Raw genomic sequence first — 25,671 nt, forward strand, 5'->3', positions numbered from 1 at the left:
GAGCGCTCGAGTTCCGGGCTTGAAACAAACGGTACAAGTATGCTCCTAAGGGTCCAGCTGTTACTAGTAAAACTTCGCGCAGACGAGACGTGGGCGTACCTCATATGTCCGTTCAGGCAGTATGCGCAATCATGAAGTCAGCGAACATTGAGAATCACCCACACCAAGAGGCATAGCGTCTCGCGTGTCTCGCGCTTCGCCCGCGGGTTGCTTTGATAAAGACAGCGAAGCTAACGCCTGCATCAATTCTGACACGCAAATACAACGAACCATATCACAGAACTGCGTGCCGATGCGCTAAATAGTTCGCGTCGTCTCAAAGCTGTCCACGTTCAAAACACCAACCCGACGCCGAGCCCGACGCCGATGAGCGCAACGCCCGCACCAACAACACCATCACGCCTCGCGCCCATCCCCGACCTAAGCATCCCCAAAGCTGAATTGCTCGACGGCGACGCGCTCGGACTGGAGCCCGCGCTGCTCAGCCCCCCGGCGGGATTGGTCGCGCTAGACGAGCCAGCCGCAGACGTCGCCGAGCTGACGCCCGACGAGAGCACTGAGGTCACAGACGAGGCAGAGGTCAACGTGCTGACCGAAGTCGTGGTAGTAGAGACAGGGGTAGGTAGGGTGCTGGACGCGCCGGAGTGGCTGCTCGGGGGGGAGGTCGGGATGGGCAACGTACTGGTGGTGACTCCGCTGGACGAGTTGGGCGCGCTGGACGAGTGCGGTGCGCTGGATGGGCTGGACGATTCGGAGATGGATGAGCTGGTGGTAGTAGGTGCGTCGTCTTCTTGGCTGTACCGAGGTCATAGTGAGCGGCTTGTAAACATTTGAGCGCGATGGTACGTACGTGAAGATCATGTAATCCAATAGCGCAATGGACGACTGCCCGCCCGGGTGGCCCACGACCATCGTGAAGGTATGCTTCCCGGACGCGAGGGAGTCGTTCGCGTACACGGGGACGTTGTAGTGGTACGTGGCATCGCCGTCTGGAGCGAGCTTGAACGTGCCGGACTGCTCGCCGTCGATGAGGAACGAGAGGTCCCAGTTCCCGTTCGGGTCTGAGTTCGACCGCGTGATTACGCAAAACGCGTACACCCCAACTCCTGTGCTCCGTATGTGAGCGGAAACGGGCAGTTACGACGACCGTGGGGGACATACCGTCGAACGTGAGCGATGCGCTGATGGGGGTAGGCGGTGGGTTGTCCGAGATAAAGCTGACGTCGTGCCAGGAGCCATCGAAGGCCTGGCTCTTGTCGAGTTTCGCCTGGCAGGCCGTGCAGTTCTGCCCGACACTCCAAGCGCCTGGCGGCGAATACGCGATCTGAACGCCAGTGCTGCTGCCGTTGGTATCATCGACAGTCACGTTTTTCCGAGTCCCCGCAGCGAGCGTCGCAGAGACTTGTAGGAGAGTAAGGGCAAGGATAACCAGTAGACGGGGTAGCGGAACCGAAAGGAGTGGATGCATGATAGCGGGGTGTGCAAGCGGGCGGGAGGAGCGGAGTCAGCGACGCTCGTGAGGGCCCTGAGGGGAGTTATCAGCGTCGCCCACGTCAAAATAGAAAGCAATGTGTACGGATGCGGCCGTGAAATGAATCTGCGCAGTGTCCTGGGGCGAACATGCCAAATCACTGGAAGTTTGGGGGCTGTCCTGGAAGGCGATCTCGACGTTGGTCCGTGGCATCATGTGGACTCGCTCGGCTCCTATGGGGAGAGAACGGAGAACAGAAAGGTGTGTTGAGGGCCGGAATAGAAGCCAGCGAAGTACAGGAATGCCGGCATGTCTGTCGAAATGAGCACCTGTGAGAACTGACCCCGCTCAGCCAACGACAGCACCATCATGATCAAGCAGGAACACGGTACCGTGCGGCGCAAACTGCCAGCGCCGTGTTTGATGACTGCTCAGCGCTCAAGATGCAGGGTTTCTCTGATCGCTATTCAGCATACATGAGCCGATGTACAGACAGTACCGTTCGTACACAGTCATGCTAGCAGTGCATTGTAGGAGGAGCAAGGCATCATCGTTCTCCACTCGCACTGCGGTTGTGTCGGCGTCTATATGCCACGTGGATCGCATGTTCAACCTTCTCACGTAGACGCGCGCGTTTTCGTCCCTCTTCCTCTGCTTCCAACACTCACATATACTAGCGTGATGTCAAACAGCGACATCGCATCGCCTTGGAGGTTTGAGTTACTCGCGAATATCCCTCAAAAGCGACCTCCAGGAAGTTGGCACCAGGCAATGTGACCGTGTACCAAAATACTTAGACCCGTTTTCGCCGTCCGGTCTCATGGCGGTTACGTCCCAGTGCGCTTCCCCACATACGCAGGGCGGGATGACATACCTCAGTGCATCTCATGGACAGCATTCTGCTCCATGATCCTGCTCCGCGCTGGGAAGATCCGCGAAACGTCAACCACTTCGACTCTCACTCGGCGAGGGACTACAGTAGGCGTGTTTCCATCCGGGGAGGCCTAACACACCGGCACCGCCTTGTCCAGTTTATCGTCCTCCGAACGCTCGCAATGGGCTTCAAAGCTGCACACCTGCTCGTATATTGGATGTTCATTCTGCCCTAATAGTCGAGGACATCGCTTCCCGGTCAAAGCCGCGCGAACTGTACTGCAAGAAATTGCAAGGTACGTCTTCGCCATGGTATTTCTCCCTCCCGGCCTTCTAATCTCACGCTGTCGGGCCCAGTGATCAGTTCATCATTCGAACTCAACGAAGGTCCTAGGCCTTGCTTCGCGATGTAAATGCGACTTCTTCTGCGAGCACACGGGACGTTTGTCTGTCTTCCCATCCACCTGTGATTCGGCGGAGGCGCTCTTGTAAGTTTCGTTCTACCTTGTAAATCCTGACTACCCGATCATAATGTTCTGAGACTGACAATCACCTCTATCCGACAGTGCTGAAGACTGCACGTGCGCCGAGGCCCCGGTCAAGCAGAACGCTGCCTGCCTGCAGTCCATCTGCACCCCTCAACAGTTCAGCAACCTCGTCGCTGCCGAGGAAGCTCGTTGTGGCGCCGGCTCTGGTCAGTATCCTGTCTATCCCCATAACGCACTGCTCAAAATAGGCTAATTCTCGATACTAAGTCCCCGCAGCGCGGAGCGTCACTGAGGAGGACGAGCTCACCTCGGACATGATAACAAGCCCGGATTGGCGTCGTGAGCCCGAGCTGATCACGGATTGGCGCCGCGCACCCGCTGCTACGGTCTGGCCGCGCGACCCCGCCGCTACGGTCTGGCCCCGCGACCTCGCAGCTACAGCATGGCCCCGCGAAGACAAGGCCACAGCCTGGCGTCGCGACCTCTCGTCCGAATCGACCGGGGTCGCTATGGTCAAGTCGGACAACACTTTCCACGTCGGTTGCGGGAGCGGCGTCACCGGCGCGCTGGCGTCGCCTTTGGTGCTCCTCCCGCTCGTCATTGCGCTTCTCGCCACCGTGGCTGCGGTCGGCCCGTACAGACGTCGCCGTGCATCGCGGATTGAGCTCGAGGGCCCGATGATGCACGCCATCGATGGGAAGAAGGGTTGGTCTCAGGCTGCGTAAGGAAGGGGAAGTGACTGTTGACGAGACCGTATGACTTCCCGGAGAACCTAAGATGATCGTTGAACGCCGTACTGCGAGAAGGTGGTGCAACTCAGGTAGGTGTATATATACCTCGTTCTAATTGCTCGCTCACGAATTCGAGATAGATACATCCTCTGTACACGATGTAGGATGCCATTGTTAACGCCTCTTGACGTGATGGCGGTGTGTTTTCAGCCGGATATAGCGCCGATTGCTTGCTCTGTAAGACGACTCGTCAGCGTCGCGGCAGGCAAGCACATTTAAATGTAGCTTTGTTACCTTTGCAGTCTCCAGAGATGGTATCAAACAATGTGACCCCGCGTTCATCTAGACCTGGTCTAGCCTTCCGGCCCCATGACAGGTGCGTCCCAATGATCTCCTCTGAGGCCGTATACCAAAAACGGAGTTACACGTCACAGCACATCTTACGGACGGCGTTCTACTCCAAGATGATACTCCACTTTAAGAAATTCAGCGAACCGTTCAGCCGTCTAATTCTCACTCGGAGAGTAACTACGGTGAGTATATTCCCGCCGGGGGAGAGTATATCGCCCTTGAAGCGCTCTGTTCAGTCTATATAGATGCGCACTAGCCAGACTCTGAGGCAGAAGTCATCCTCCTACATACTTCAAAAACTTTGACTAGCGGTCGTCCCCTCGCAAGTGTCCGTTGTTCGCTGCAAAGTACGTACGCGCATTCGCTCTCTTTTCTGCCCCTCTTCGAATCTCACGCATTCGGGCCCAGTCCAGTTCAGCAATCTCGTCACCGCCGAGAAGGCTCTATGCGGCGCTGTTTCCGGTTAGACGCCTGTTTTCCCCAAGACACTTCCTTCGAGGCATGCTCCATGCTTCGTAACTAGTCCCTGCAGCCTGGAGTGTGCGAACAAGGAGGAGCTTGGGCCAGGCATGGTAACGAGTCCGGATTGGCGCCACGAACCTGTGTCCATAGTCTGGCGTCGCGACCTCTGGCTGTCCCCGAAGCCGATCGGGGGCGTTCCCGTCAAGTCCGACAATAGTTTCCATGTCGGCTGCGGGGACCGTGTCACCGACTCGCTGGCGTCGCCCTTCGTGTTCTTCCTGCTCGCCATCGCGCTTCTCGCGATCATGACCGCTGTCGTTGCCTACAGACGCTGCCGCGCCGCCCGGGTCGAGCTTGGGAAATCGACCATGCGGCACGGGTTCGAGGGGAAGAGAGGCACGTCTCAGACTGCGTTAACTGGGGAGGAGACGATATGTTTTGATGGGGAGGGTTGAATAAATGTTTCGCGTCGTGCTAGTGGGTTGATGCATCGTAGAGTATGTGTACATGCGCCTCTACGATTCGCTCGCTCACGAACTCTGCATAGGTCCGTCTTCCGTACGCGGCGTAGAGCACCATCACGAACGTCTCTTGACGTGACATTGGCGCGTTCTTTAGCCGAGATATAGCGTCAATCTTTCGCAGGCCCAACTTGTCCGAGTCTTTGTAAGACAGCCCGCCAACGCACCGGTGTGCAACGGCATTTAACCGTAACTTAGCTAGCTTCTGTCTGCCTTTCGAAACCCGCTGCGTTCGGGGGTATCCACAACAACTCGGCTCAAATTTCTCGTGTTCCGGCGGGAATCTGCCCGCGAAGTGCCCTGGTGAGTGTTTTGCCGCACTGCCATTAATTGTTGAGAACACGTCTACACAGACGTTCCCTTCCAGGGTGTCCCCGGTGTCACCTTATGCAGCGACGGCGCTAAGACAATCGCCGTACATGGCATTAGAGACTCTATCTGGGGTTATCGCTGGGAACCGCCCATTCGTGAGTGCAATAACAAAAACGATCACCGGCGCCACAGGCTTTACGGACTTACTAGACATGTCCGTCCGGGCCACAGCGTCGCTAACTGCCAACAATCCATTCCTCCTGCGGGAGCTGCCAGTCGTCCAATGGGGCATCTGATATCTCTGTGATACGATGGTGGCGGGCCGTTCAGTAGCCGCATGGTGCGTGGTAGAACTCGTTATATCTGTCGACGCCCCCTACGGGCAGACCTGCAAACTTGCTGAACACCACACTCCTTTACCCATTACCTGGAGTTCACGTATACCCCAAATCTTTCTAGACACTCTGCATAACGACACTTCATGGTTCACCTCAGGCTGGCTTAGGTTCACACCACATAACCGATCTCTAGGGGGATAAGATGTCGGAATGCCCTATACAGTGCACCAGATCGGACATCACTGGGCCTCAGTCGAACATCACGATGAGCCTTGGTTCTTCGGCGTGCTCGAATTTGACAGAAATCCTCAGGTGCGTGGCTTCGGATTCTAATGTGAGGTTTGTCTGTATAATAATTTAACCACAAATTTCATCCAGCCCCTGCGATTGCTCGGTGAATTTCGTGGCGCAGATCGTTTGCCTCAAAGCGATATGCTCCACGAGTCAACTTGAAGCTTATAAGGCCAACGAAGCAGCGCTTTGCGAGATCGACAGTGCGGGCCCTTTTCTCCTCTTTATTATCCTCGATGGTTACTGATCACGCGTACTCGTCGCGACAGACTTGTCGAGTGCATCGACGCCTGTGACGTACTCCTCGAAGCCTACAAGCTCTCTGACTACTACGCCTACCGAAACCAGCACGTCGCCGCCAAGTTCTTCCTCTGGGACCCAGACGTCCGGTGTTGCGACTACAAACACGCTGAGCGCGACCCACAGTATATCCACGGTCCTCGCCGTCGTTCTATCCACGACGCTGACCCTGCTGGCTGTCGCGGTCATATTTTTGTTCTTGAGGTGGCGGAGACGCTACCTCAAGAGACCTCGGGGGGCACGCGTTCGGAATACTTTGCTCAGGGAACTCCGCTGCCCTAGCTCCGCGGGTAGACAAGCCTCTGGGGGCCACGCTGCAGGGCATTTCTTCAGGCTCGCCGAAGATCTGGACACGTCCTCAATGCACCGCTCGTCCTTCATATCGGACAGGCCCTGGGCGTCATCCGAACAGCACAGTATTCGCGCGCACAACGGCAGCGTGCACGCGCCCAGCGAGGTCCTCCCTGCCATCCCCAAGAAGACAGCCCAGGCAGTCTCCGCGAGGGACTCTGTCTTGCCTTTGCTTCCCGCCGAGGCCCATCCTTCACGGACAGGCCTCTTGGACACTCTCCCTCAGACTCCCTTGTCATTGTCATTCCAGCACATTCCACCTCCGCCTCCGCTGCCTGCATTCCAGCGACAGCGACAGCGCTCTTCCGCTATGCTACCCTCCCCCATTCCAAACACCCCCGTCACGCCGAACACACCGCAACGAAGCTCGGTGGCTACCGGGGACGAGCGGTTCGTCGTGCTCCCGTGGCCGCTAGGGGAGCGCCTTCTGGCACTGCTTTCGACTGCGCAGATGCCCGAAGAGAGGGTGCGTGGGTCGGAGGGCGGTTGCTCGGAAGGGCTACCCGCGTATGCATCTGATGAGTAGGACGGGAGTGGACTACTGGATGGACACTCGCGAGGGTTTGGGGCGTAGTTGTGTCCAGGGAGCGGAGGGTCAGTGTATCTGAGCAGGATATTTATGTGCTGTGTGTCTGATACCCAACGGTTTTCAACGTGCAGATGCGTCGAATAGGGCACCGTCTATACCTGACTATGCGTTCTCTAGCTTAACAGTTTGCCCGGGCTCCTGTCGATGTGATATCAGGATAACTGTGTGGCAAGTACAATATGCTCTCATACATATAGAAGGCGTCGTGATCAATGTTAAGTGAACCAGTACACGATACGTTTGCTAGAATCATATAACCTTTTCGTAGAGCCCGCTACACGATCGGCGTACCGCCCTGCTCGCGATCCCAGCTCCGCATGAACTTGAACGCCCTCCTCCTCTCCTCCACAAACGCCGTCTCCACCAGCTTCGCCATCCACGAGGTCGACACCGCTTCTTTGAGCTCATCCGTCTCAAGCGCCGCCAGGCTCTCCCACTCGTGGATCGCCAGGTACTTCGGCGGTCGCCCGACGTCCGCCGCCTCCGATCCCGTGGCGCCCGCGGCCTCCAGCACAAACCGCCTACTGCGCATCCACCCCGGCACCTTTGCAAGCATAGGGACATGTTCCTCGTCATACCACTTGTTAAACTCGTCCTCCGCCCCCTCCTTCACCTCGATCTCGACGACGCTCATGTACGGGCCCGGTTTGAGCGGATCGTACGCTGCCCCATTTTTGGGCGGGTACACGGGCTCGCGCAGCGTGTACGTGCGGCGGTCAAGCAGGGCGAGCTTAGACACGATGGCGGTCTCGCGCTCCGAGCGCGTCTTCGCGAGATCGGTGTAAGGGGGAGAGGACAGGACCTCGGGGGAGGCGATGCCATAGAGCGTCGTGTAGGGCGGGCTCTCTCCGTCAGCAGCGATCCAGCGCGACCAGGTCTCGAAGCCTGGGATAGCGACGCGGAGGGGCACATGCTCGTTATCGGCCCAGTCGTTGAACGTGGCGTCGGGGACGGCTGTGCCGGGGTCGGAGTACACGAAGAGCAGCGCAGGCATGGCGATGTAGTTGGCAGCGTCTCGATGAGAGGTGTGGTGTTTGGGGGACGGGAATCGTACTGAGGCAGCTGAGCCGTCGTGCAGAAGCCGACTTTATAAGCTCGTGCTGCACTACTCTCGTAGGCATCCTGCTTTCCATTTTGAAACTCGCACTCGGTATTTTTATCCACGTCTTTGTAAGGCTCACGAAGCATAGCCGCCAGACTGTCATCGTATCCAGCGTGTAGCGGCGTTTGGTCCGATGGGAAAGGTCGCGATTACTCAAGATAAGTACTCCAATTTTCTACGGAATACATTTTTGGGGAGGGCAGAAGTATAGGAACTACGCGGATATGGAATCTTTAGGTACCGAAAAACCAGTTAACGCATCATACGAGGGCTAGGCCGTTTGACACTACAAGAATACGACGACGAAATCATGCTAGTAACGATACATGCTGGGTATGAGGCGCGTGGTATTAGAATATCGTGAACGTAGTATACCGGAAATGAGCGGCTGGATAACGAGCTTCGTGAAGTAGTTCAGATTGACAAATGAGAGACGGACGAACGGTGGGTGTACAGTAATATCTCCCCTAAGGCACCCTCATATGCTCCACGCCACAACCATGACTGCAAGAGCCGCCACCAAAAAGCTAGTACGCTCCATGTGGCCCGCGTTATTGAGAGGAGAACTCAGCGCACTGGTCGCTTCGGCACCGTCAGAGTCGGTGACGGTGTGGGCGAATTGAACGCCATCCATGGCGGTCGAGATGCTTCCACGTACGTCTGGAGTAGGAGGCGAGATTCAAGTTGCCAGAGTGGTGACGGGGGTAGCGACGGTTGTGTCCTGCTGAGACCCGCATGTCGCAGACCCGGTCGCAGTGGCCGTGGGAGAAGCCGAGGCAGCGGACGGACAAGTGCAGGGGTTTGCTTGGCCGGAGGGTATCGAAGCCGATGCGGACATGGAAGACGTTTGAGACGTTCCGTATAGGAGGCTGCTGAGAGATGGCACTGCAAACATTCGCGGCGTCAGTAAACGGTTGGTACGTGGGCGCGATCAGATTCCGACAGTGGACCGGAAGGCCATAGCGTGTACCAGAGCAACGACGAGTCGGACAGGAAAGTGTCACTTACGAGAGCTTGCGCACTTCTGCGCGAAGCGCAGGTCGAGTAGTGTCTGGGCCTTGGCTGAGCCACACTCGCCCGTAACGCAAATTTGGGCCGATGTGTATGCCGTCATTTTGGTGCAAAGACAGGCGTCGCCGACACTGCCAACAGGATTCAGGTGCAAGCCATGGTGGAGGTGTCACCTGATTGGGAGCGATTACTCACAGGTTCACGCAAATGTCTGTCTTCAGCGCCGTTTTCATGCACTTCTGGACGCATTGAAAATCTGAGGACAGATTCTTGACGAGATCTGAGATTGAGACAGGGTCGGGCTTTGGGCGACTCGGCGGCGGCTCCTTCTGAGGGATATCATGGGGCTCCTCGGTAGAGCCAAACGGTAACCCTTTCCAAGGGCGGTGGGGCAGGTTGATACGAGCTGGGGTAGCTTCTGGCATGAATGACAGAAGAAGAAGGGTGTATAGGCTCAGTGTGTGAGTGAGACGCATGCCGTATAAAGCAGAGTGATGCGGGAACAAAATGAGTGGAAGGCCGGGAGAAGGGAAAGGGACGTAGCTAGTAGAACCGTGACTCGGCCTCGTCAACACATATAGCTCCGAACCCCCGCCCGATGCGAAGGTATCGGAATGCATACCGAACGCCACGGCGCCCTCGTACAATATGAAACCTGCGGCTGGTCGCCCCCGGTCGGTGTCAAACCCGTCGATGAGATGCCGCAGGTCAAACGTCGAGCGCCACAATGCTTCCCGCCACCGTCACCGCAGAATTCCTCCGCGAGAAATACTTCCATGTGGTCGTGTACGCCGGCTGTTGCCAGAGATGTTAGAGAGTCGTTGCTATCTTTAGCCTCGGCCCTCAGGCCCTCAGGCCACAGCAGTCGACTAGGCAAAGATAAGGACGTCCAGTCTGCCGGAGCTGTGCTTCAGCACTCTGAGTCGTTGTTCAGACGTGACGCAAAGATCATGTGGGGGCGGCATGCTCGCGAGCCGATCCACATCCTCAAGTGCCTGCCACTTCCCCCGACTCTAGGGCTATGAACTGAGAAGTATGGTGCCCAGATAATCTCCGGGGCGAGCCCTAGGGTTTCAGCCACGCCGCCGCCGCCGTGTATGGTAGTATCGCTTTCAAAGACGAGGGAGCCATGAGACGCACGTCCAGACGCAAAGTTGTGGATCTCAGTGACAGGAGGATCACCGGCGTGAATATCGCCGCTGCGCAAAGTGCTCACCTCAAACGTGTCTGCATCGTGACTTGAGGTTCTGACGGAAGAGCCCGCGGCACTGATGGGCGACTCTGGCCGCGCGCGAAGCTGACACAGAGCGTCGATGTTATCCCAAAGAGCGTAGATACCACTAGGACGAGCCTACGAAGAGTTTCGGTCCTGGAGATCAGAAGTGCTCCGGCGTCGAGTGGAACTCAAATACGGCTGGATTGCATGTTGTCAGTACGGTAGAGTATCGACACATGCTGGGTATAGAAACACTCGCCAACAGTTTGCAGTAAACACAGTACGCGGAACAATGAACGACTGGATAGTAACGAACGTGAGGTATTTCGAGCAACAAACGGTGGGTATACAGTCAAATAAATAGCGATACGTTTCCCTTTCAAATTTCTCAAAGGAGACACACCGCAACCAGAACACAAATGCTCGCGGAGAGCACGCCTCGCCCTGTACGCCTCGCGTCGTTGGTAGACGGATTCAGCGCAGTCCCTTCGGCGCCCGGAGAGTCCGTAACGGTGAGGGTAACTTGCACGCCGTCTACGTTGGTCGAGATACTTCCGCGAGGGTCCGAAGCGTCCGGCGACATCCCAAGAGTCGTGACAGGGGCCGCATCAGACTGGCTCGCGTTCGGTGCGGCCGCAGCAGTTGTGCGCTGCTCAGTCTCGGAAGTCGGAGCCTCGGTCGCAGTAGCCGCCGATGAGGCGGACCCGGTGGTATGAGTACCGGGCGCTGCAGAGGGCGCGGGAACGGGTGCGGACGTCGAAGGCACTTGAGACGCCCCCAAAGGGGCGGAGAACAGGCTGCTGAGGGGCACTGCAGATGGACGGTGGCGTGAGTACGCGGTCACGTGGTCGTGATGCAATCTGGCAGGGAAGACGATGGCGAGAGCCAAGGCGACGGGTTCTCGGGGAAAACCGACACTTACGGCTGGATCCAATGCCTATGCACTTCTGGGTGAAAAGCGAAACGAGGGTCGCTTCGTCCGATGGCGGGCAAGACTGCTTGACGCAAGCCTGCACTGACGCCGCTGCTGTTAACTTCGTACAGAAACAGACTTCTTCATCGCTGTATACAGCATTGAAATCATGAGAGATATGTCATCGTATGAGGAACAGATACTTACAGGCTCCCGCAAATGCTCTTCTTCAGTGAGTCTTCAATGCACTGGGTGGCGCATGAGGAGACCGGGGCGCCGCTAGCTGAAGTTGGCGCCGCTGCGGGGACCGCCGTTGGGCGAGGCGACAACCCTTTTCCAGCGACATCGGATGGAGCCTCACGAGCAGAAACCGCTGCCAGGAGGGTCACGAGTCCTAGGGAGAGGTATAGGTGAAGTGTGTAAGTGAGACGCATGTCCTGGGAAGGAGAATACTGAAAGACCAGAGGAAACGAAAGGGATGAGGAAAGGGGCGCAGGAGATAGGTCAGTGGCACGACGTCGTCAGAAGATATGGCTCCGAGCCTGATCGGATAAAATCAGGCTGAATGCCCAGTACTGCCATAGAACCTCCTCGCAATGGAACCCGCAGCTGGCAGCGCCCGGTAGTACAGCTGAACTTCGCGATGAGATGCCGCAAGTCAAATACCTAGCACCGCTCGACGTTCCCTGCGTTCGCAGCTTTGAAGAAGTGCCTTTCTAGAAGTAAAGCTTCCCTGTAGCCGTTCAGAGCCATTTCCAGAGATATCAAGGTGTGGTCTGATACGGATCGTGCAAAGAGAAGAGTGGCAAGACGAGATGCTGCAGTGTCGGTTTGCAAAACTCGTCGCTTAGGAGTGACGTAAGGCCCACGTGGCGGCCTCGTGCTCTCTATCTGACCCATCCCGCGCAAGCGTTTGCTTCGTCCTGCCATTTCGACCAAATGACCTTCAACTCCGAAGCGACAACGTGAGGCAGGCTGTGTGCAGATATGTCCAGGTACGAATGCCTAGCTTATGTGCTGCGCGACGGTTACAGGTGCATCGACTGCATACTTACCGGACAATACACTTGTTGACAGGTGAACGATCATGGAGGTACCGCATATGCAGCACCGACTCTACTACGATACATTGCTCTCGGCGAGCCGGGAAAATTGCACTGTGCAGTATGCACGAAGACCCACTGTGAAAGGGGCGAAGGGCTCTGAGGGAAGACGAAGGATGTCGACAGCGCCCAAGGATGACGGTTGCTGTGAAGCAGCCCGCGGCGGTAGAACTGCTTTCGTAAGTCCACTATGTACCATCACACTTCATCTGAAGTTCCCGTCATATTCACCGAAGCTTGCTCCAAAACCCAACCAGGAAATAATGATTGCATTTCCGAACACCGAGCTTGACACTACACGGGCTGACCACAGTCCTCAGGTTATCGACGAACAGATCCGCTCATTATGTCGCCTTGTACCGTTGCCACCTGTGCTACTCCCGGATTTTCTAACAATGTGCGTGGATCTTCTATACCATCGAATGAGTCTGAAGTTTGTCAGCAGTACCGTGCAGTCCGAGCTCTTCTGCTTACCATGGCTACAGCTAGGCGCCCTCATATCGCGGTGTGCGTGTCGTCGTCCTCGTCTCTTGCTTTCAGAGCCTCTTACGCTCAAGACATCCACTATCTCACAGCCGGACATGTCCAACTCTTGCTCCATATTCTGTCAATCGCAAGGAAACCATCTATCGTTCACAGCATGCGACGACTTAGAGAACGAATTGTAAGTACGACCTTGAGTTTTCGTCTGTTTACGACGCTCACTATCATCGCCGCATGCTCTGCCTCGCTTATGCAGTGCCTTGCTTTGCTCGTGCTCAGACACGCCAGTTCTCAATGCCCTGTCCTGTTTACAAAATCTGTGTTCATCGGACGAGTTCAACGCCCTCGTTGCTTCGGAAGAGTCGCGTTGCGGTGCAGCTGCCGGTAAGCCTTTCATCATTCCCTTCTTACAATTGCGACCTCATTGCAGACTCGATCATGCATGAAAACCTATCTGAGTAGTGTCCGGCATTACAACAAGCTCCACTCCGGCACAAACTGTCACCGTCATTGCGACCGAGCCTACACGCGTCACCGTCACCGTGGAAAATCCTCCCAGACCAACATCTACTGGTCCTTCCCGGTCGGGGGTCACGCTTTCCTCCACTACAACTTCATCGACCACGAACAACATTGAAATTACCGTCTCTGCGACCCCTCCCTCCTCTTCCTCTTCGTCCACACCGCCCAGCGCCAGCGTCGCAGCCACCGCAGCAACAGGCACCCACTCGCACACCTCTTTAGTAGCGGTGGCCATCGCCGTTCCTCTCATCCTCACGTTCGTAATCACCGCGGCGCTCGCGTTACTTCGCAGACGGAGGCGCCGTCGTCGCCTCAGAGAACGCACACCACACCCCCAAGTTCAATCCTTGCCTACTCCAATGGCCACCCTCTCAGACACGACGATCTCATCACGCAAAGGCGACGGCAGTACTCCTTCGAGAAGGGCGCACGAGTCTACGACTCTGCACAGCAACTTTTCAACCCTCCCCGAGGTGAACACGTATCTTGCGGAACATCCAAGCCGCGCGTCCGCGCGGACACTCGACCGTCGGCATCATACTGTCCTCGATTTCCTTGACGTTCATACCACTCCTCTGACAAATATCTCCTATACGCCATCCTCGGACACACCTCTCCCAAATCGCCGCGAGACGGACACTGGGCAGCCTCCTGCTGAAGAAGAGGCGATCGCAGACGAGCGCGTGATGGTGCTCCCTTGGCCCTTAGGAGAGCGACTTCTCGCTCTCCTCACGAACAGGCCTGCGCAACACCCACAGGACGGCTCCGTATCCGGCTCCGAACCCCTTCCCCCATACGAGGAGCAAGACGCGAGGGCCTGAGCGGCACGGAAAGCTTTCGGCGCCCGCTTTTGCACCTGTCGGGACCGCATAGAAGCTCTTACTCGTCACCGCGCCTACAGCCGCGCTTGCGATGATCGAGACGTTGAAGGCGCTCGGACGGAGTACCTCGGACAGAGCCTAGCTGGACGGCGCCGCGGGGGGATATTGAGAGTAACAATGCCCGGCGCGCGTAAACGCTTCAGATGTGGGGAGAGGCTCGTGATACTAGACAATAGCTCAAGAGCACGCCGAAGACCGGCAGCGCGCGAATGTAAAGGCGGTATGGAGCCCGCGTGGAGATAGGACTATCAAATATTCTGTATGTAAAACGGAGAGTTGCGGTAGCTGGATTTGGGTTACGAAAGACTCAAGCACATAGCAGTACGGAAGGATGGGGTCATACGGATGCGATATACGTAGAGCCCGAGATCTTGCTCGCCGTGCTTACCAGCATCTGGAAGCGGTGTCGCGTTAAGGGCTCGGGAGGAGTCTGTCGAGCTACGCTGATCCACTGTGATTAGCTGCAAATCGGATGTGAAACTTGGGTGGTAGGAATGGGACGTATCGCATAGATACGAATGTCAGTGACAGAGAAAGATCAGGGAAGAGACATCCCGCAACCCGCAACCCGCAGACCGTAGTATTTCCTTCACATTCTTCGGCTTGCAAGCACCACGATCCACCCGAAGAAGTTCAACGCTCAGCTCTGACAGGTGCCCATGCTAGGTGCGCGTTTATATACTATCAAGTCCAGTTTATGCTTGCGCAGAGGCAGAGTGACTGCGAGTGAGAGTCTAAGAATAGAACATAGAGTGGTGGAAGGCAGCAATGTGGCGTGGGAAGGTCTCCTCGGTCAATCCCGCACCCAGAACTTAGCGCCCTATCGATTTCCTGACTCCCATCCAGTTTCAAAAGTGTACCGCGCGTACGCTCTAGCCAGCCTCGAAGTTTAAGAGTCATTGTTGATTTGTTGAGCGGCTTTGGCAGGTAAGCCTCGTCGTACTTCGAAGTCAGATCTGGGCCGGGCGGGGATACCTGCCTACGACGCCGAATTGTCGACCAGATGTTTCGTACATGATTCAAGCACATTCTGCTGTGTCGATCGAGCAGAACACCCTCTCGCGGTCGTTGTCCTTCACAGGAATACTGAACCGATCTCTCTTTCCCCGCAGGCTTCAATATCGCAGACTGATCGCCCTGTGGTGCTCGCAGTGACACAGCTGTGCTCAGTCATTGCCGACGAATGCGGACAGCCAAGAAGCGGCGCGCGCACTGCGAGAACGGCAAGCCGGGGATATTGCAAAGCCGTGGATCCGCCGGAACGCAGGATGTATAGTTCGCATAAGTGGTGCGCACTGCGGAGGCCACTGGGTTCTCTGTATGTATGTCTTGCCCTCTTCTAGTGGAGAAACGACTCACGTCGCTTAGACATCGTAGGCCCGGCATCCGTAACACCTTGTCCCGAATGGAACGAGATGCCCTTCTACCATCGCTGATCATGGTCAGGAGGACACCATCGCATGTGTTCTCGTACGTCTCACACTCTTCTGCGCATAAGTCGTACTCACACGCGGCAACTTCGCGGCACAGTTAAGAGCCCGTCCGCGCATACGCGCTCAGCACCTCATCCCCCTCACATCCACGATCCTCCATGGCAAACAACCATCTAGCCACCCCCGACCCCGAGCTTGCGCCCATTCTTGCAACGCTTCCGACTCCGGATGAGACCTTACTCAAAGACTTCACCGCGTCGAGGGCTATCTTCAGCGCAGCAATGAACGGCGCAAACAGCGGCCAGACACCTTTCCTTCCCCCAGGTAAGGCGCGGGTCTACGTGAATGCACGACGGTCTTGCTTAGTTTGGATTCTTTCGCAGCAAACACCTATGAAACGAAAGACCACAAGGTACCCGTCGAGGGGGGCGAGATCGCCGTGCGCAGCTACGTGCCAGTATCCGTTAAGGACGACATCGGTTTTCCGCTGCTGTTCTGGACGCACGGCGGAGGTTAGATCGCACGATATACTCTAGCCATGTACCATGCTCACCTCTTGCACCATAGGCTGGGTCGTCGGGGACATCGAAACGGACGATAACTACTTGAAGATCCTGAGCGTGGAGCTACAGATCGTGATAGTATCAGCCGAGTACAGGTGGGCCCATTCATACGCGCAGTCGTGACGCAATGACGCATACTGACCTTTCCCAGACTCGCCCCGGAGCATCCGTTCCCGACGGGTCTGAACGACTCGTACACAGCGCTGAATTGGGTAAGCATCCATCGAATACTCGCACACACGGCCCCTCGAGCTTAAGCGTTATCAGGCGAAGCAGAACGCCGGTAGTCTCAGCGCTGACCTCTCGAAGGGCTTCCTCGTGGGCGGTGCATCCGCGGGCGGGAATCTCGCAGCCGTCCTCGCCCATCGCGCGAAAACGGACTTGATCTTCGACCAGTCCCCGCTCACAGGACAGATTCTGCTGTACCCAGTGACGGTGCACCCGGACGTCGTGCCTGCCGAGTAAGGCTTCATCCGCTCTTTGATCTCGCCGCACGCACGCGCTAATCTTGGGCGCCCGGCTCAGGTTCAAGGAGAAGTTTACCGCGTATGAACAGATGAACGACGTGAACACGCGTTTCATGCGCGAGTCCTTCAGTGCGTTTTGCCACACCTCGTTCGCGGAACGATCTCAGGCTGACCGCGCGACCATGTCCCCAATGTAGACCTGCTCAAAGGCCCGGCGGCAGACCCAGAGGTCTCGCCACTCTTGTATCCCGCCTTCGAAGGCCTCCCGCCCGCGCTCGTGCATGTGTGCGGCAGGGACCCGCTCCGCGACGACGGGCTGCTCTATGCGGAAAAGCTGAAGAAGGCAGGCGTGCCCACGAAGCTCAACGTGTAAGTACAGAGTACGAGCGCACGTGGGGTCTGTGATGCACGCTGATGCACCGCGTGCGACAGATATGCGGGTGCGCCTCATGGGTTCCATCTCATGTTCCCGCAAACGAACATCGCGAAGAAGTTTGAGGCTGAGATGAAGGCGGGAGTGCGCTGGCTGCTTTCCGGCGCTCCGGTCGATGGATAGTTCGATGCGGTCAAATCTGTGTCGTACGACGAAGGATCTAATGCAGTATGCAACATGTATCATAAGCGTGTCAAGTAACCAGAAGATCGGTCTTGGACTTGTGAAGGTATAAATATCGTGGGGCAGCCAACACACGCATGGTTGGATCTCTCCGTCCACCTCGACACCGGCCCACCGCGCCCTATGAAACACCGTCACCCGGACCCGGAAGGCTACTTCCGGCCTCAGTGGAAGGCAGCCTCGTGAAGTTGAATATTGGATGGTTGGTACGCACCTCTCGAATGAGGATACGCCTGCTTCGTGCACCGCTCCGCCACGGTCACAGGCCCCTATTCTTACCAAAAGTGCAGATTAGGGGCCTCGCGGATACGCCGAAGATAATTTTTTTGCGCACTTTGATATCATAGGGCCGCGTGGCGACCATCCTGCATCATGAACGCTCGGGCACGAACACGAACGATCCCCCCACCGGCGGCATGCTCGACGATAAACCACGATATCTTCATCTTCTTGAAGCCGTGGGGAGTACGTTCAAGTTGGCAATACGACTTTGGAGCCCAATGCACAACAGCGCGTGAAGACGCAGCTACACTCATCATCCCATCTAGATGAACCCATGACCGTCTTGATCCGCGGATAAGATTGCGACGTGCTCACGCTGCGAGTACGTATTCAATACTTGCGATCAACCCTCCGTATGGTCCCAATCTGACAAAATGTGTGCAATACTCAGGATGCAACTCGCTAGTCTTTCAAACAGTCTCGAAGTATCGACGACGTTGGCGTGTGCTCACTCGATGAGCATCGCTTAAAAGTTGCCCTCCAAGCGAGTGTGCCCCCAGACTCATTCCCGCCTCTCGCTATATTTGCGCAGCTCGGACGCATTATCCCATATCGCAGACATGTCGCTTCCGAGCTCCGCCGCGGCGGCCCAAGTAGTTGCTACATATCAGGGAGCGTAAGTCTGCTCACTCCGATGCACGTCTTTGCGCATGTCACTGACGGTAAAACTGTGCAGGACAACAGACATCTCGTGCGCAGTTGCAGTCACGGGTGCGTAACGCCTTGCAGTGTCCCCGGCGTCCGCGTCGTATGCGAAATGCTCACCTGTGATCGACAGCGCTGCTTCTGTACGACATTTTCCTCACCTCAGGCCAAGAATTCCGATATATCTGGCGAAAACCAAAGAATTGGATCTCGCGAACCCTATATGCGTGCAATAGGTACATGTTCTTGTTGAATCTTCTCCTGAACCTTGGAACCATTCCGTCTATATCAGACATTGTGAGTTTGAATATCCCCCCCTTCAGCACATAAAGTTGCGACTCACCTGCGTATACAGAGGTACATGTTTATTGTCAGCCATTCATTGCATGTATTCACGCTCTGATGCCTGGCTACCTATCAGCTGTGCTTCACTTATCCAGCTTACTGATGTCCTAGAGCTGCTGAATCTGGTGGGATCTGCCAGTGGGTGTATTTGCTATTCACTACAAACAAACCCATTGACGATAGTACACCAGTGTTCACCACCCTCCGGATATACGCGCTCTCGCGAAAGAACAGGATCCTGAGTGGGATTGCGCTGGTGCTGAGCATGGCTCCGTTCGTCATCAATGTGGTCAGCCCCCTGTCACAGTTATCGCCGTGTGCATGCTGATGGGTACAACTTCCACAGAGCACCAGATACCAACAGCTTCTGAGCAACCTCCCTGCGCCGCTGAATTGCGTCAAGATCAACACCGCCAGCAGGAACCTCGAAATCGGGTGGGTTCTCTCCCTCCACCGCTAGTGCCCAGAAATACGTGTATTATGCTCACCCGTCTGTACGACAGATGTCAGTACATCGACTCCTAGCGAGTGGACAGCTACTCACGTACTACCTGGACAGTGACCATCGCCTCGCGGGGCTCTCTCATTCTTGCGGAATCGCTCGCCATCGCCGTCACTTGGCATCAAACCCATGCGGCAATCCAGCCCAGGACACTGGCAGGCTCCCTGAAGCGGCCATCCTTCGAGCAGGTGATGTGGGAGAACGGTACGCTTGATACGATGTTCCAGATGTGGGTTGCATGCTGATTTGCAACTCTTTTTCGGCTTAGGAGCGGTCTATTTCTTGTGCATCACTCATTGATCTGGCACTGCAGCGTGAGTGCTGACTAGATCACGTGCAGAACGCTTGTCTCCATAAACACGGTGGACATGGCGTTCTTCATACTCTCGGTGCGTACCAAGCCTCAAAGGCACACATGTAGCGACGCTCACCTTGCCCTTCAGATCGCCATATCCTTCTCAGGAAATTCCTCTTACGTTCTCTACTTCGTCGACCCGTCAGTTCATGTCCTTTCCCGTTCCGTTCACCCCCGCTCACGCGACGGCACCCTCCACAGCATCTCCTCCATCCTGAACAGCCGCTTCCTGCTCGCGCTCCACGAGACGAACGCACGGCTCGAAGGGGCTGCCGACGCGTCCATATCCTCCCTCTCGCTCAACACCGGCAGCGGCGACGCCCCGAGCGCACGAGCCTCGCCGGAGCTCCCGCCGTTCCTCGGCCCGATTGGTGGTGCGATCCGCTCCTTCCACGATGACGACGACGACGAAGACATGAGGTCGCTCAAATTCGCACCGCCGGAGTTGCGTAACGAGTCCGGCTCGGAGCTGCAGGGAGGGGACATTTTGGAGAGCGGTGATTCGGATGCCGGAAACTCGATGGCCTGATACTTTCATTTCCTTGCGTACATTTCTACACTCGCTCGCTCGACAGATATTTTCTTGTAGATGAAGGGTGGGCCGCATGTACGACGCAGTACATGCACCATCCAATGTATACCACACTACGCTGCGAACCTGCGCATCAGTCTTCATTGCACCACAGAAGTAACACTGCATCTCCAACCGCTCCGCCGCGACACCCGACATTCAGGCACATCTCGGTGAGCTATCCACACGTACACAACTCCAACACGGGAGCCGTACGCGCACGCTCCGAAGGTACGATTCACATTGGGGGGGCTGATATTCGTCCTAATTAATTTGACACACTCGCATCCAAACTGCACGCCGAATCCCGCCCGTACATTCACGCAGGAAAAGAGACAGCGAAGCAAACACCTCCGTGCAGCGCAGCAGTCAAGATGCATAAACTATCAAGATGAGCTCCAGCATTTCTAAACACTAATATTGGGAGCTGTGATAGGCTCGTAAACCAGCCTCACGTTCGGTGGCGGAAGACAATCGTTCCTAAGCTGTGACATTACCGAAAGATACTGACCTTCTCGGATACGAATGACTTCGCGCAGCAGTCGTTGCCAGGATTCAGGAGGAAGGGAAAATTTGTTCGGTCACAGTCGAGGAATCGTCCGCACATTAGGCACTCACTCTCGACCCAGTGTACGCAGCTCGCGTAGGCACAGGCTCTCCTGCGCCCAATCCCCCGCCAAGCGCGACGCGTGCGTATATACATAGCCATGAAGCACCTGCCAACACGACGTTCGTCTGCGAAATTAGAACACTGACACTCATCCGCCGAAGAAACCGCGCACGACAGGCCCGCTGCGTAACGTCTCCCCCGGAGCAAACAAACTACATTCCAAGCACCGCTGATGATGCACGCAGATAGAGAGACAGTGCGCAGACACATCCCTGTAATTTACGCCAAGGTACAACACAGCGCACCGCAAGACAACAGCGAGCACGTCAACTAGTAAGCGTCAAGAAGTCCATGTCCATCAAGTCGCACTCCATCCTCATCCAACTCCGTCTTCACGCTCACAACACCAATCCGGCGCCCACCACAACACCCACGAGCGCAACGCCCGCACCCACCAATCCCCCATAGCCCGCGCCGCCCACACTCGCGCGGAACATCGCGCTCGCCGCGTTGCTCGTCTGGCTCGCCCCAGCGCTGCTCGCCCCGCTCGTGCTGCTGATCGCCGTCGCGCTGCTCAGGCGGCTCGACACGCTGCTCGCCCCCGCAGAGGCGGCGCTCGAGAGCGAGCTGAACACGCTCGAGAGCGCGGAGGTCGCGGAGGACTCGGCGGAGGACGCGCCCGAGGCGATGCTCGTCGCGGCGCTGGTGGCGGCGCTGGTGGCGGAGGACGCGTCGGTCGAGGCGGCGCTGGAGATTGAGCTCGCGCCGGAGACTATGAGGGTCAAGGGTGAGTTGGTAAGAGGTGCGGGGAGAGAGATGAAGGGGGATGGGAACGGACCTGCGGCGCACTCCTGAGACTGGAGGGCGACGGCGGCGGCGACCTCGTCAGACGAGCAGCTGGACTGCAAGCAAGTGAGGGACGCCTGCTGGACGGCGGTGTTCGTGCACAGGCAGTTTATGTCGGTGCTGCAGAATGACGCGTCAGCGACATGGACATAAACTCGTGAACCACCACTCTAGTTCCGCGAAAGACAGTCGTTCCTTCAGAATAGAGGCTGGACCCTCCTGTGAGGGGGGGTGCGGGTGACCCCCGTAGGAACGACGCGCCAAAAAGTGTCTCCGTCTACGCAGCTGAAAATCCTGAAAATATATGAGGTGATTTGGAGGACACAGCTTCCCCCAGGAACGAATTTTTATTATGATACGTCGCCCACAGTCCGCTATGGAGCTCTCGAGGGCCGGGAGCTTCAGCCACCCATTGAAAGCCCGCTCGTTCTCTCACCAAGGGATTCTAATTCGGACGTTCCCACGGGGGGTCACCCGCACCCCCCCTTCATAGGAGGTTCATACCTAACATGGACAAAGGGATGATCATAGAGATACTCACATGCCGGAGCACCCGCCCTGCGTCGCGGCGGTCTCGATGCAGGTGAGGATACAGGTGGAGATGCCCGAGGTGGAGGTCGGGGGCGCGCTCGAGGTCGCGTCCTGGGCGTTGACACCGGCGAGGGCGGCGACGACGGCGAGGGCGGAGAGGCTCTTGAACATCATTTTGGTGTTGGGAGTAGAATAGGAGACGGGGGGTCGTGCAAGAGGTGGAGACGTGAACGGCAAAGTGTGGGGTAGACAGGGGCAGAAGCAGGCGGGTGTGCGCGCGGGCAGTTTATATAGCTCGCACCCCAAAGCACGCGCGAGACAGGAACGGGGGAGCGGGAGAATGCAGGCAGCTGTCCGGTGACGGCTGTGCGGAGCCCTCGATCGAGTGGCGGACGGCCCCATTCACTCGCCTGTCCGAATGACCACCGATCTGACGTCGATCCCATCCGTCCCTCCCCTCCTTCCCCTTCCCCGCCCAAGCTGCGCCCCGCCCCTCTCGCTCCCGAATGTCTCCCCACAAACCCTCGCCTCTTGCGCAGCAGCTCTTAGTGCCTCCGCAGGACGTCGAGCGCGCTGCAAATGGCGCAGGTGGCTCGGTCGCAGTCGCGGGGAAGTACGACGGAGGTCACTCAAATGTGGGGGCATGAACGAACGTCCGGTGCCGGTGGCGCGCGGCGGCGGTGCTAGCGCCGACAGAACGGTACCATCAAATAATTCAAATTTGGCCCCTCCCTATTCCCATGGGCGCTTCCCGAACCTCGTCGCGTCTCGCGTCTCGAACCTCGACGCGTGTTTCTCTGCTCATCGTGGTCGCCAACGCCTGTGCGGGTGTGAAGACCGGGTGCGCTCTGTCTGGCGAGGGAAAGGGAAGAGACGTCTTCATGTGGCTCGCCCTTCCGCGCAAGAGCACGGAGATGGGGACGCCGTGATGCGACGTTGCGGCCACCATCACTGCACGCTGTCTCCGTGCGTCCGCACCTCTCCTTGCTCTCCTCCTCGCTCGAGATCCAACATTTCGCAGCTGTTCGCCCACATCCGCCAAGGACCTCGCCTCCCTTCCCGCCTTGGTCCTCGTACATCTCTGCCATGATGAACGACCTCACCACCGTACCTCGCTGCTGGCAGGCCCTGGGTACGCCCCGACGCACAGGAACCTCCCGAAGCCCAGAATACCCCCGGGCCCTGTCTGCCCATCTTAGCCGGCTTCTCGTACGTCCGCCCTGTCCCCAACTCTCCTCGTTTCTCCGCGAGCGTGGGACCACCGCGTATGGCCTCGCTATATGCGGCAGCCTGGACCACATACCGCTCGACATCGCGGGCTGGGTGCACCCGTGCGGGTCTTCTGCGGGAGTGTGCGCGTTCACGAAGTACTTGCAGACGCCCTGCGTAAAGCGGGTGCGAGTGCGTTGCGAGGCGGTAAGCTCAAGCTCCAAGTTCTAGCGCGCTTCGACGCTTCGGGAAGTGCGACATTGACGCGTGGATGTGTTCATCGACCTCGCCCTCGCGGCGATTCCGCCTGACGGCCTGCGCACGGACTATGTGAGCGCACGCGTTCCACCCACACCCGCGTTACGGCCACCCCTGTGTTCCCGGGGACTCTAGGCCTCGGAAATGTGGTGCCGCGCAGTCAGCCTCGCTCCTCAGCGTGGCCCGCTTACAGCCGCGGTGTACGTGAGGGGGCGTAGCGAATGTGGTATGTCTATGCTGAGTGCACAAGAGCGACTGTGGGGATACTGACGCACGTTCGCAGCATGCAAGCGTAAGCCGAGCGGCCGTGCATATCCTGGGGACTCATATAGTACCCGCGGATTGGACGCCTAGCTGCGGCTCCGTGCGCGCAGCCAGCCACGTCTCCGTCTCCGGGTTGTGTTTGTTCCTGGCGCGTCTTGTCTTCCCTGTTGGCGACTCCCTCGAGCCGCTCTGCGTCACACAGATCCTGGTCGCTCTACCGTATACGTGAAGTTCTCCACATTCTCTGGACCTTAGTCTTCGCTAGCAACCCTTCCGAATGACTCGCTCGTCGCGTTCGGCCACACCTAGCGAATAACGACGCGGGTATCTTCCACGGCGCTCGCAAGCCTAGCAACCATCGAGAGTCGCGCGCCGACTTTCAATCCCGAAGTACGGCGCGCGTGTCCAGGTATGTCCGCGACATGTTCTCAGGAAAGTACGCTCAAGATAGCATCACTGACCTTTGACGTATGTTCGCAGCCTATCGGCTGGGCAGTACTTCTATCCTCATCGCTCATGGTGTCCTCGTCCCGCACACATCTTTCTCGGCTCTAGCATTTCTGCCCTTCCGCGTTTTGTTTTGGGCTTCGGCAAGTTCTATCCAAAGCTTCTGCGCAAAGGCCATGGTCGATGTCCCGGAAGCACCGCAAGAGTGCTCGACATTTACCTGCGCCTTCGCTAGCTACTCTCGGAAAGACTCGCTCTCGTCGTCTCCGAGCTCCCTCCCCGACATTCTTCGCAAATGGCGACATATGTTTCTAGACAACGGCTACCAGTCTGGCAATCTTTGATAATTGCGCACAATCTCGAGAACCCGCTGCATCTTCTGTATGCCGCCTCAGCTTTTGTACTCCTCGCTCTTCCCCAGCCGTACCCCGCAACCGGCATTCTTGCCTCCGCCCGGGGTAGACCGGCAGTTGCGGGCCGCTCGGCTATACAACCCGCCGCAGCCACCCGCAGGGCCGCAGTTTTCGGACGCACTCATTTTCTTCAAGTCAGCTCAAGTCAGTCGCATTTTCACCGGTGTGTAGAACGCCGCGCGGGATATTTTAGATTTGTGAGTGCAGCATCTATCCGTGGTTGTGTCCAGAACGAGCTGAGGGTTTAGGCTTTCTTTTGCAGTTTCCGGTCTTGCGGATTCCGGAGTGCGGACAGGCGGCCGCTCGACTCAAGGTGGACTCGCCGTCAAGTTACTACTTGGTATGATGGGCTGTACACTGAGCTGGCTCGACTTTCGATAGCCTATGAGCAATACCCAATTTTCCACCAAGGACTTTCGGCCGCATCTCGCTCGACTTCTGGGCCGCTTGGTCAGAAAGCCTAAGTATGAACAGGACCGCAGTTTAGCGCCACGAACCCGTTTTCTTGGAGGCATTTTCGCCCGTGTCTAGACTAGAAAGCTAAGGACCCTCGATTTGTGAGTACGGGAGCTCTGTATATAGTAGTTATAGAGTCTAGGCGAGCTGCTAACTCGACCTTGTTACAGTTTCTCGTCTTGCGTTAGAGTGCGGACGGCGACTCGAGCTCCGGTCGACTCTCGGTCGTCGACTATTCCCCTCAAGCTGGTGTACTTATACGATCTGTGCGTTCAGACCCACGCCCTATAATAGACCTGCATGTCATGTCGTTCCGCGTACAGCCCTCGGGATGATCGGGCCATTTAATCGTGCCGCCGTGTGCTCTCTGACATAAACGCCGTCCTCAGCCAAGCCCGTGTTACGGCGTCGACCACACTACCTGCTGTCCTGCAAGACTTCCAAGGGCGTTCCAAGGGCGTCCTCTCAGTCTTCTATCCTGCTAGGAGGCCTCGGCATCAATCGGCCGGCCTGGAGCGTTCGGTACTAAGACTCGCAATCGGCCAGATC

At 57.1% G+C, this 25,671-nt stretch overlaps 8 protein-coding genes across 8 annotated transcripts; 5 read left to right on the forward strand and 3 right to left on the reverse strand.

Moving 5' to 3' along the window:
- Positions 1-332: 332 nt before the first annotated feature.
- TRAVEDRAFT_66601 (uncharacterized protein) lies at positions 333-1,758 on the reverse strand (the record flags this gene model as incomplete). The annotated part of the gene is made up of 4 exons (XM_008044696.1): positions 1,577-1,758; positions 1,162-1,525; positions 851-1,106; positions 333-795 (listed from the first exon to the last, which is right to left on the reverse strand). The coding sequence occupies exons 2-4, from the start codon at positions 1,466-1,468 to the stop codon at positions 333-335; spliced, it is 1,026 nt and encodes a 341-aa protein (XP_008042887.1). The 5' UTR covers positions 1,469-1,525; positions 1,577-1,758.
- Positions 1,759-2,358: 600 nt separating this feature from the next.
- TRAVEDRAFT_23121 (uncharacterized protein) lies at positions 2,359-3,557 on the forward strand (the record flags this gene model as incomplete). The annotated part of the gene is made up of 5 exons (XM_008044333.1): positions 2,359-2,449; positions 2,584-2,640; positions 2,739-2,832; positions 2,911-3,038; positions 3,109-3,557. The coding sequence occupies 5 exons, from the start codon at positions 2,359-2,361 to the stop codon at positions 3,555-3,557; spliced, it is 819 nt and encodes a 272-aa protein (XP_008042524.1).
- Positions 3,558-7,352: 3,795 nt separating this feature from the next.
- Positions 7,353-8,072, reverse strand: TRAVEDRAFT_51581 (uncharacterized protein; the record flags this gene model as incomplete). The annotated part of the gene is made up of 1 exon (XM_008044497.1): positions 7,353-8,072. One exon carries the CDS (start codon positions 8,070-8,072, stop codon positions 7,353-7,355), a length of 720 nt encoding a protein of 239 aa, XP_008042688.1.
- Positions 8,073-12,751: 4,679 nt separating this feature from the next.
- Positions 12,752-13,635, forward strand: TRAVEDRAFT_31135 (uncharacterized protein; the record flags this gene model as incomplete). The annotated part of the gene is made up of 5 exons (XM_008044414.1): positions 12,752-12,820; positions 12,869-12,930; positions 12,999-13,087; positions 13,163-13,290; positions 13,369-13,635. Coding segments are annotated over exons 3-5 (386 nt in total), but the record flags the coding sequence as incomplete, so codon positions are not given.
- Positions 13,636-13,787: 152 nt separating this feature from the next.
- Positions 13,788-14,450, forward strand: TRAVEDRAFT_74237 (uncharacterized protein; the record flags this gene model as incomplete). The annotated part of the gene is made up of 1 exon (XM_008044697.1): positions 13,788-14,450. One exon carries the CDS (start codon positions 13,788-13,790, stop codon positions 14,247-14,249), a length of 462 nt encoding a protein of 153 aa, XP_008042888.1. The 3' UTR covers positions 14,250-14,450.
- A 1,143-nt stretch (positions 14,451-15,593) lies between these two features.
- On the forward strand, positions 15,594-17,431 carry TRAVEDRAFT_173175 (uncharacterized protein). The gene is made up of 10 exons (XM_008044698.1): positions 15,594-15,625; positions 15,679-15,779; positions 15,840-16,066; positions 16,126-16,254; positions 16,310-16,400; positions 16,457-16,517; positions 16,573-16,766; positions 16,831-16,901; positions 16,970-17,141; positions 17,205-17,431. The coding sequence occupies exons 3-10, from the start codon at positions 15,901-15,903 to the stop codon at positions 17,326-17,328; spliced, it is 1,008 nt and encodes a 335-aa protein (XP_008042889.1). The 5' UTR covers positions 15,594-15,625; positions 15,679-15,779; positions 15,840-15,900; the 3' UTR covers positions 17,329-17,431.
- Positions 17,432-18,230: 799 nt separating this feature from the next.
- TRAVEDRAFT_51584 (uncharacterized protein) lies at positions 18,231-20,888 on the forward strand (the record flags this gene model as incomplete). Its single annotated transcript, XM_008044498.1, has 14 exons — positions 18,231-18,286; positions 18,347-18,381; positions 18,449-18,612; positions 18,671-18,685; positions 18,756-18,798; positions 18,852-18,949; positions 19,007-19,095; positions 19,128-19,165; positions 19,220-19,366; positions 19,431-19,446; positions 19,503-19,551; positions 19,606-19,658; positions 19,719-20,014; positions 20,860-20,888. 14 exons carry the CDS (start codon positions 18,231-18,233, stop codon positions 20,886-20,888), a joined length of 1,128 nt encoding a protein of 375 aa, XP_008042689.1.
- On the reverse strand, positions 20,889-22,318 carry TRAVEDRAFT_66603 (uncharacterized protein). Its single transcript, XM_008044699.1, has 3 exons — positions 22,086-22,318; positions 21,537-21,664; positions 20,889-21,470 (listed from the first exon to the last, which is right to left on the reverse strand). The coding sequence occupies exons 1-3, from the start codon at positions 22,247-22,249 to the stop codon at positions 21,097-21,099; spliced, it is 666 nt and encodes a 221-aa protein (XP_008042890.1). The 5' UTR covers positions 22,250-22,318; the 3' UTR covers positions 20,889-21,096.
- Between the last annotated feature and the right edge of the window lie 3,353 nt (positions 22,319-25,671).

Source organism: Trametes versicolor (genome assembly GCF_000271585.1).
Source record: "Trametes versicolor FP-101664 SS1 unplaced genomic scaffold TRAVEscaffold_11, whole genome shotgun sequence".
Lineage (NCBI taxonomy): Eukaryota > Fungi > Basidiomycota > Agaricomycetes > Polyporales > Polyporaceae > Trametes > Trametes versicolor.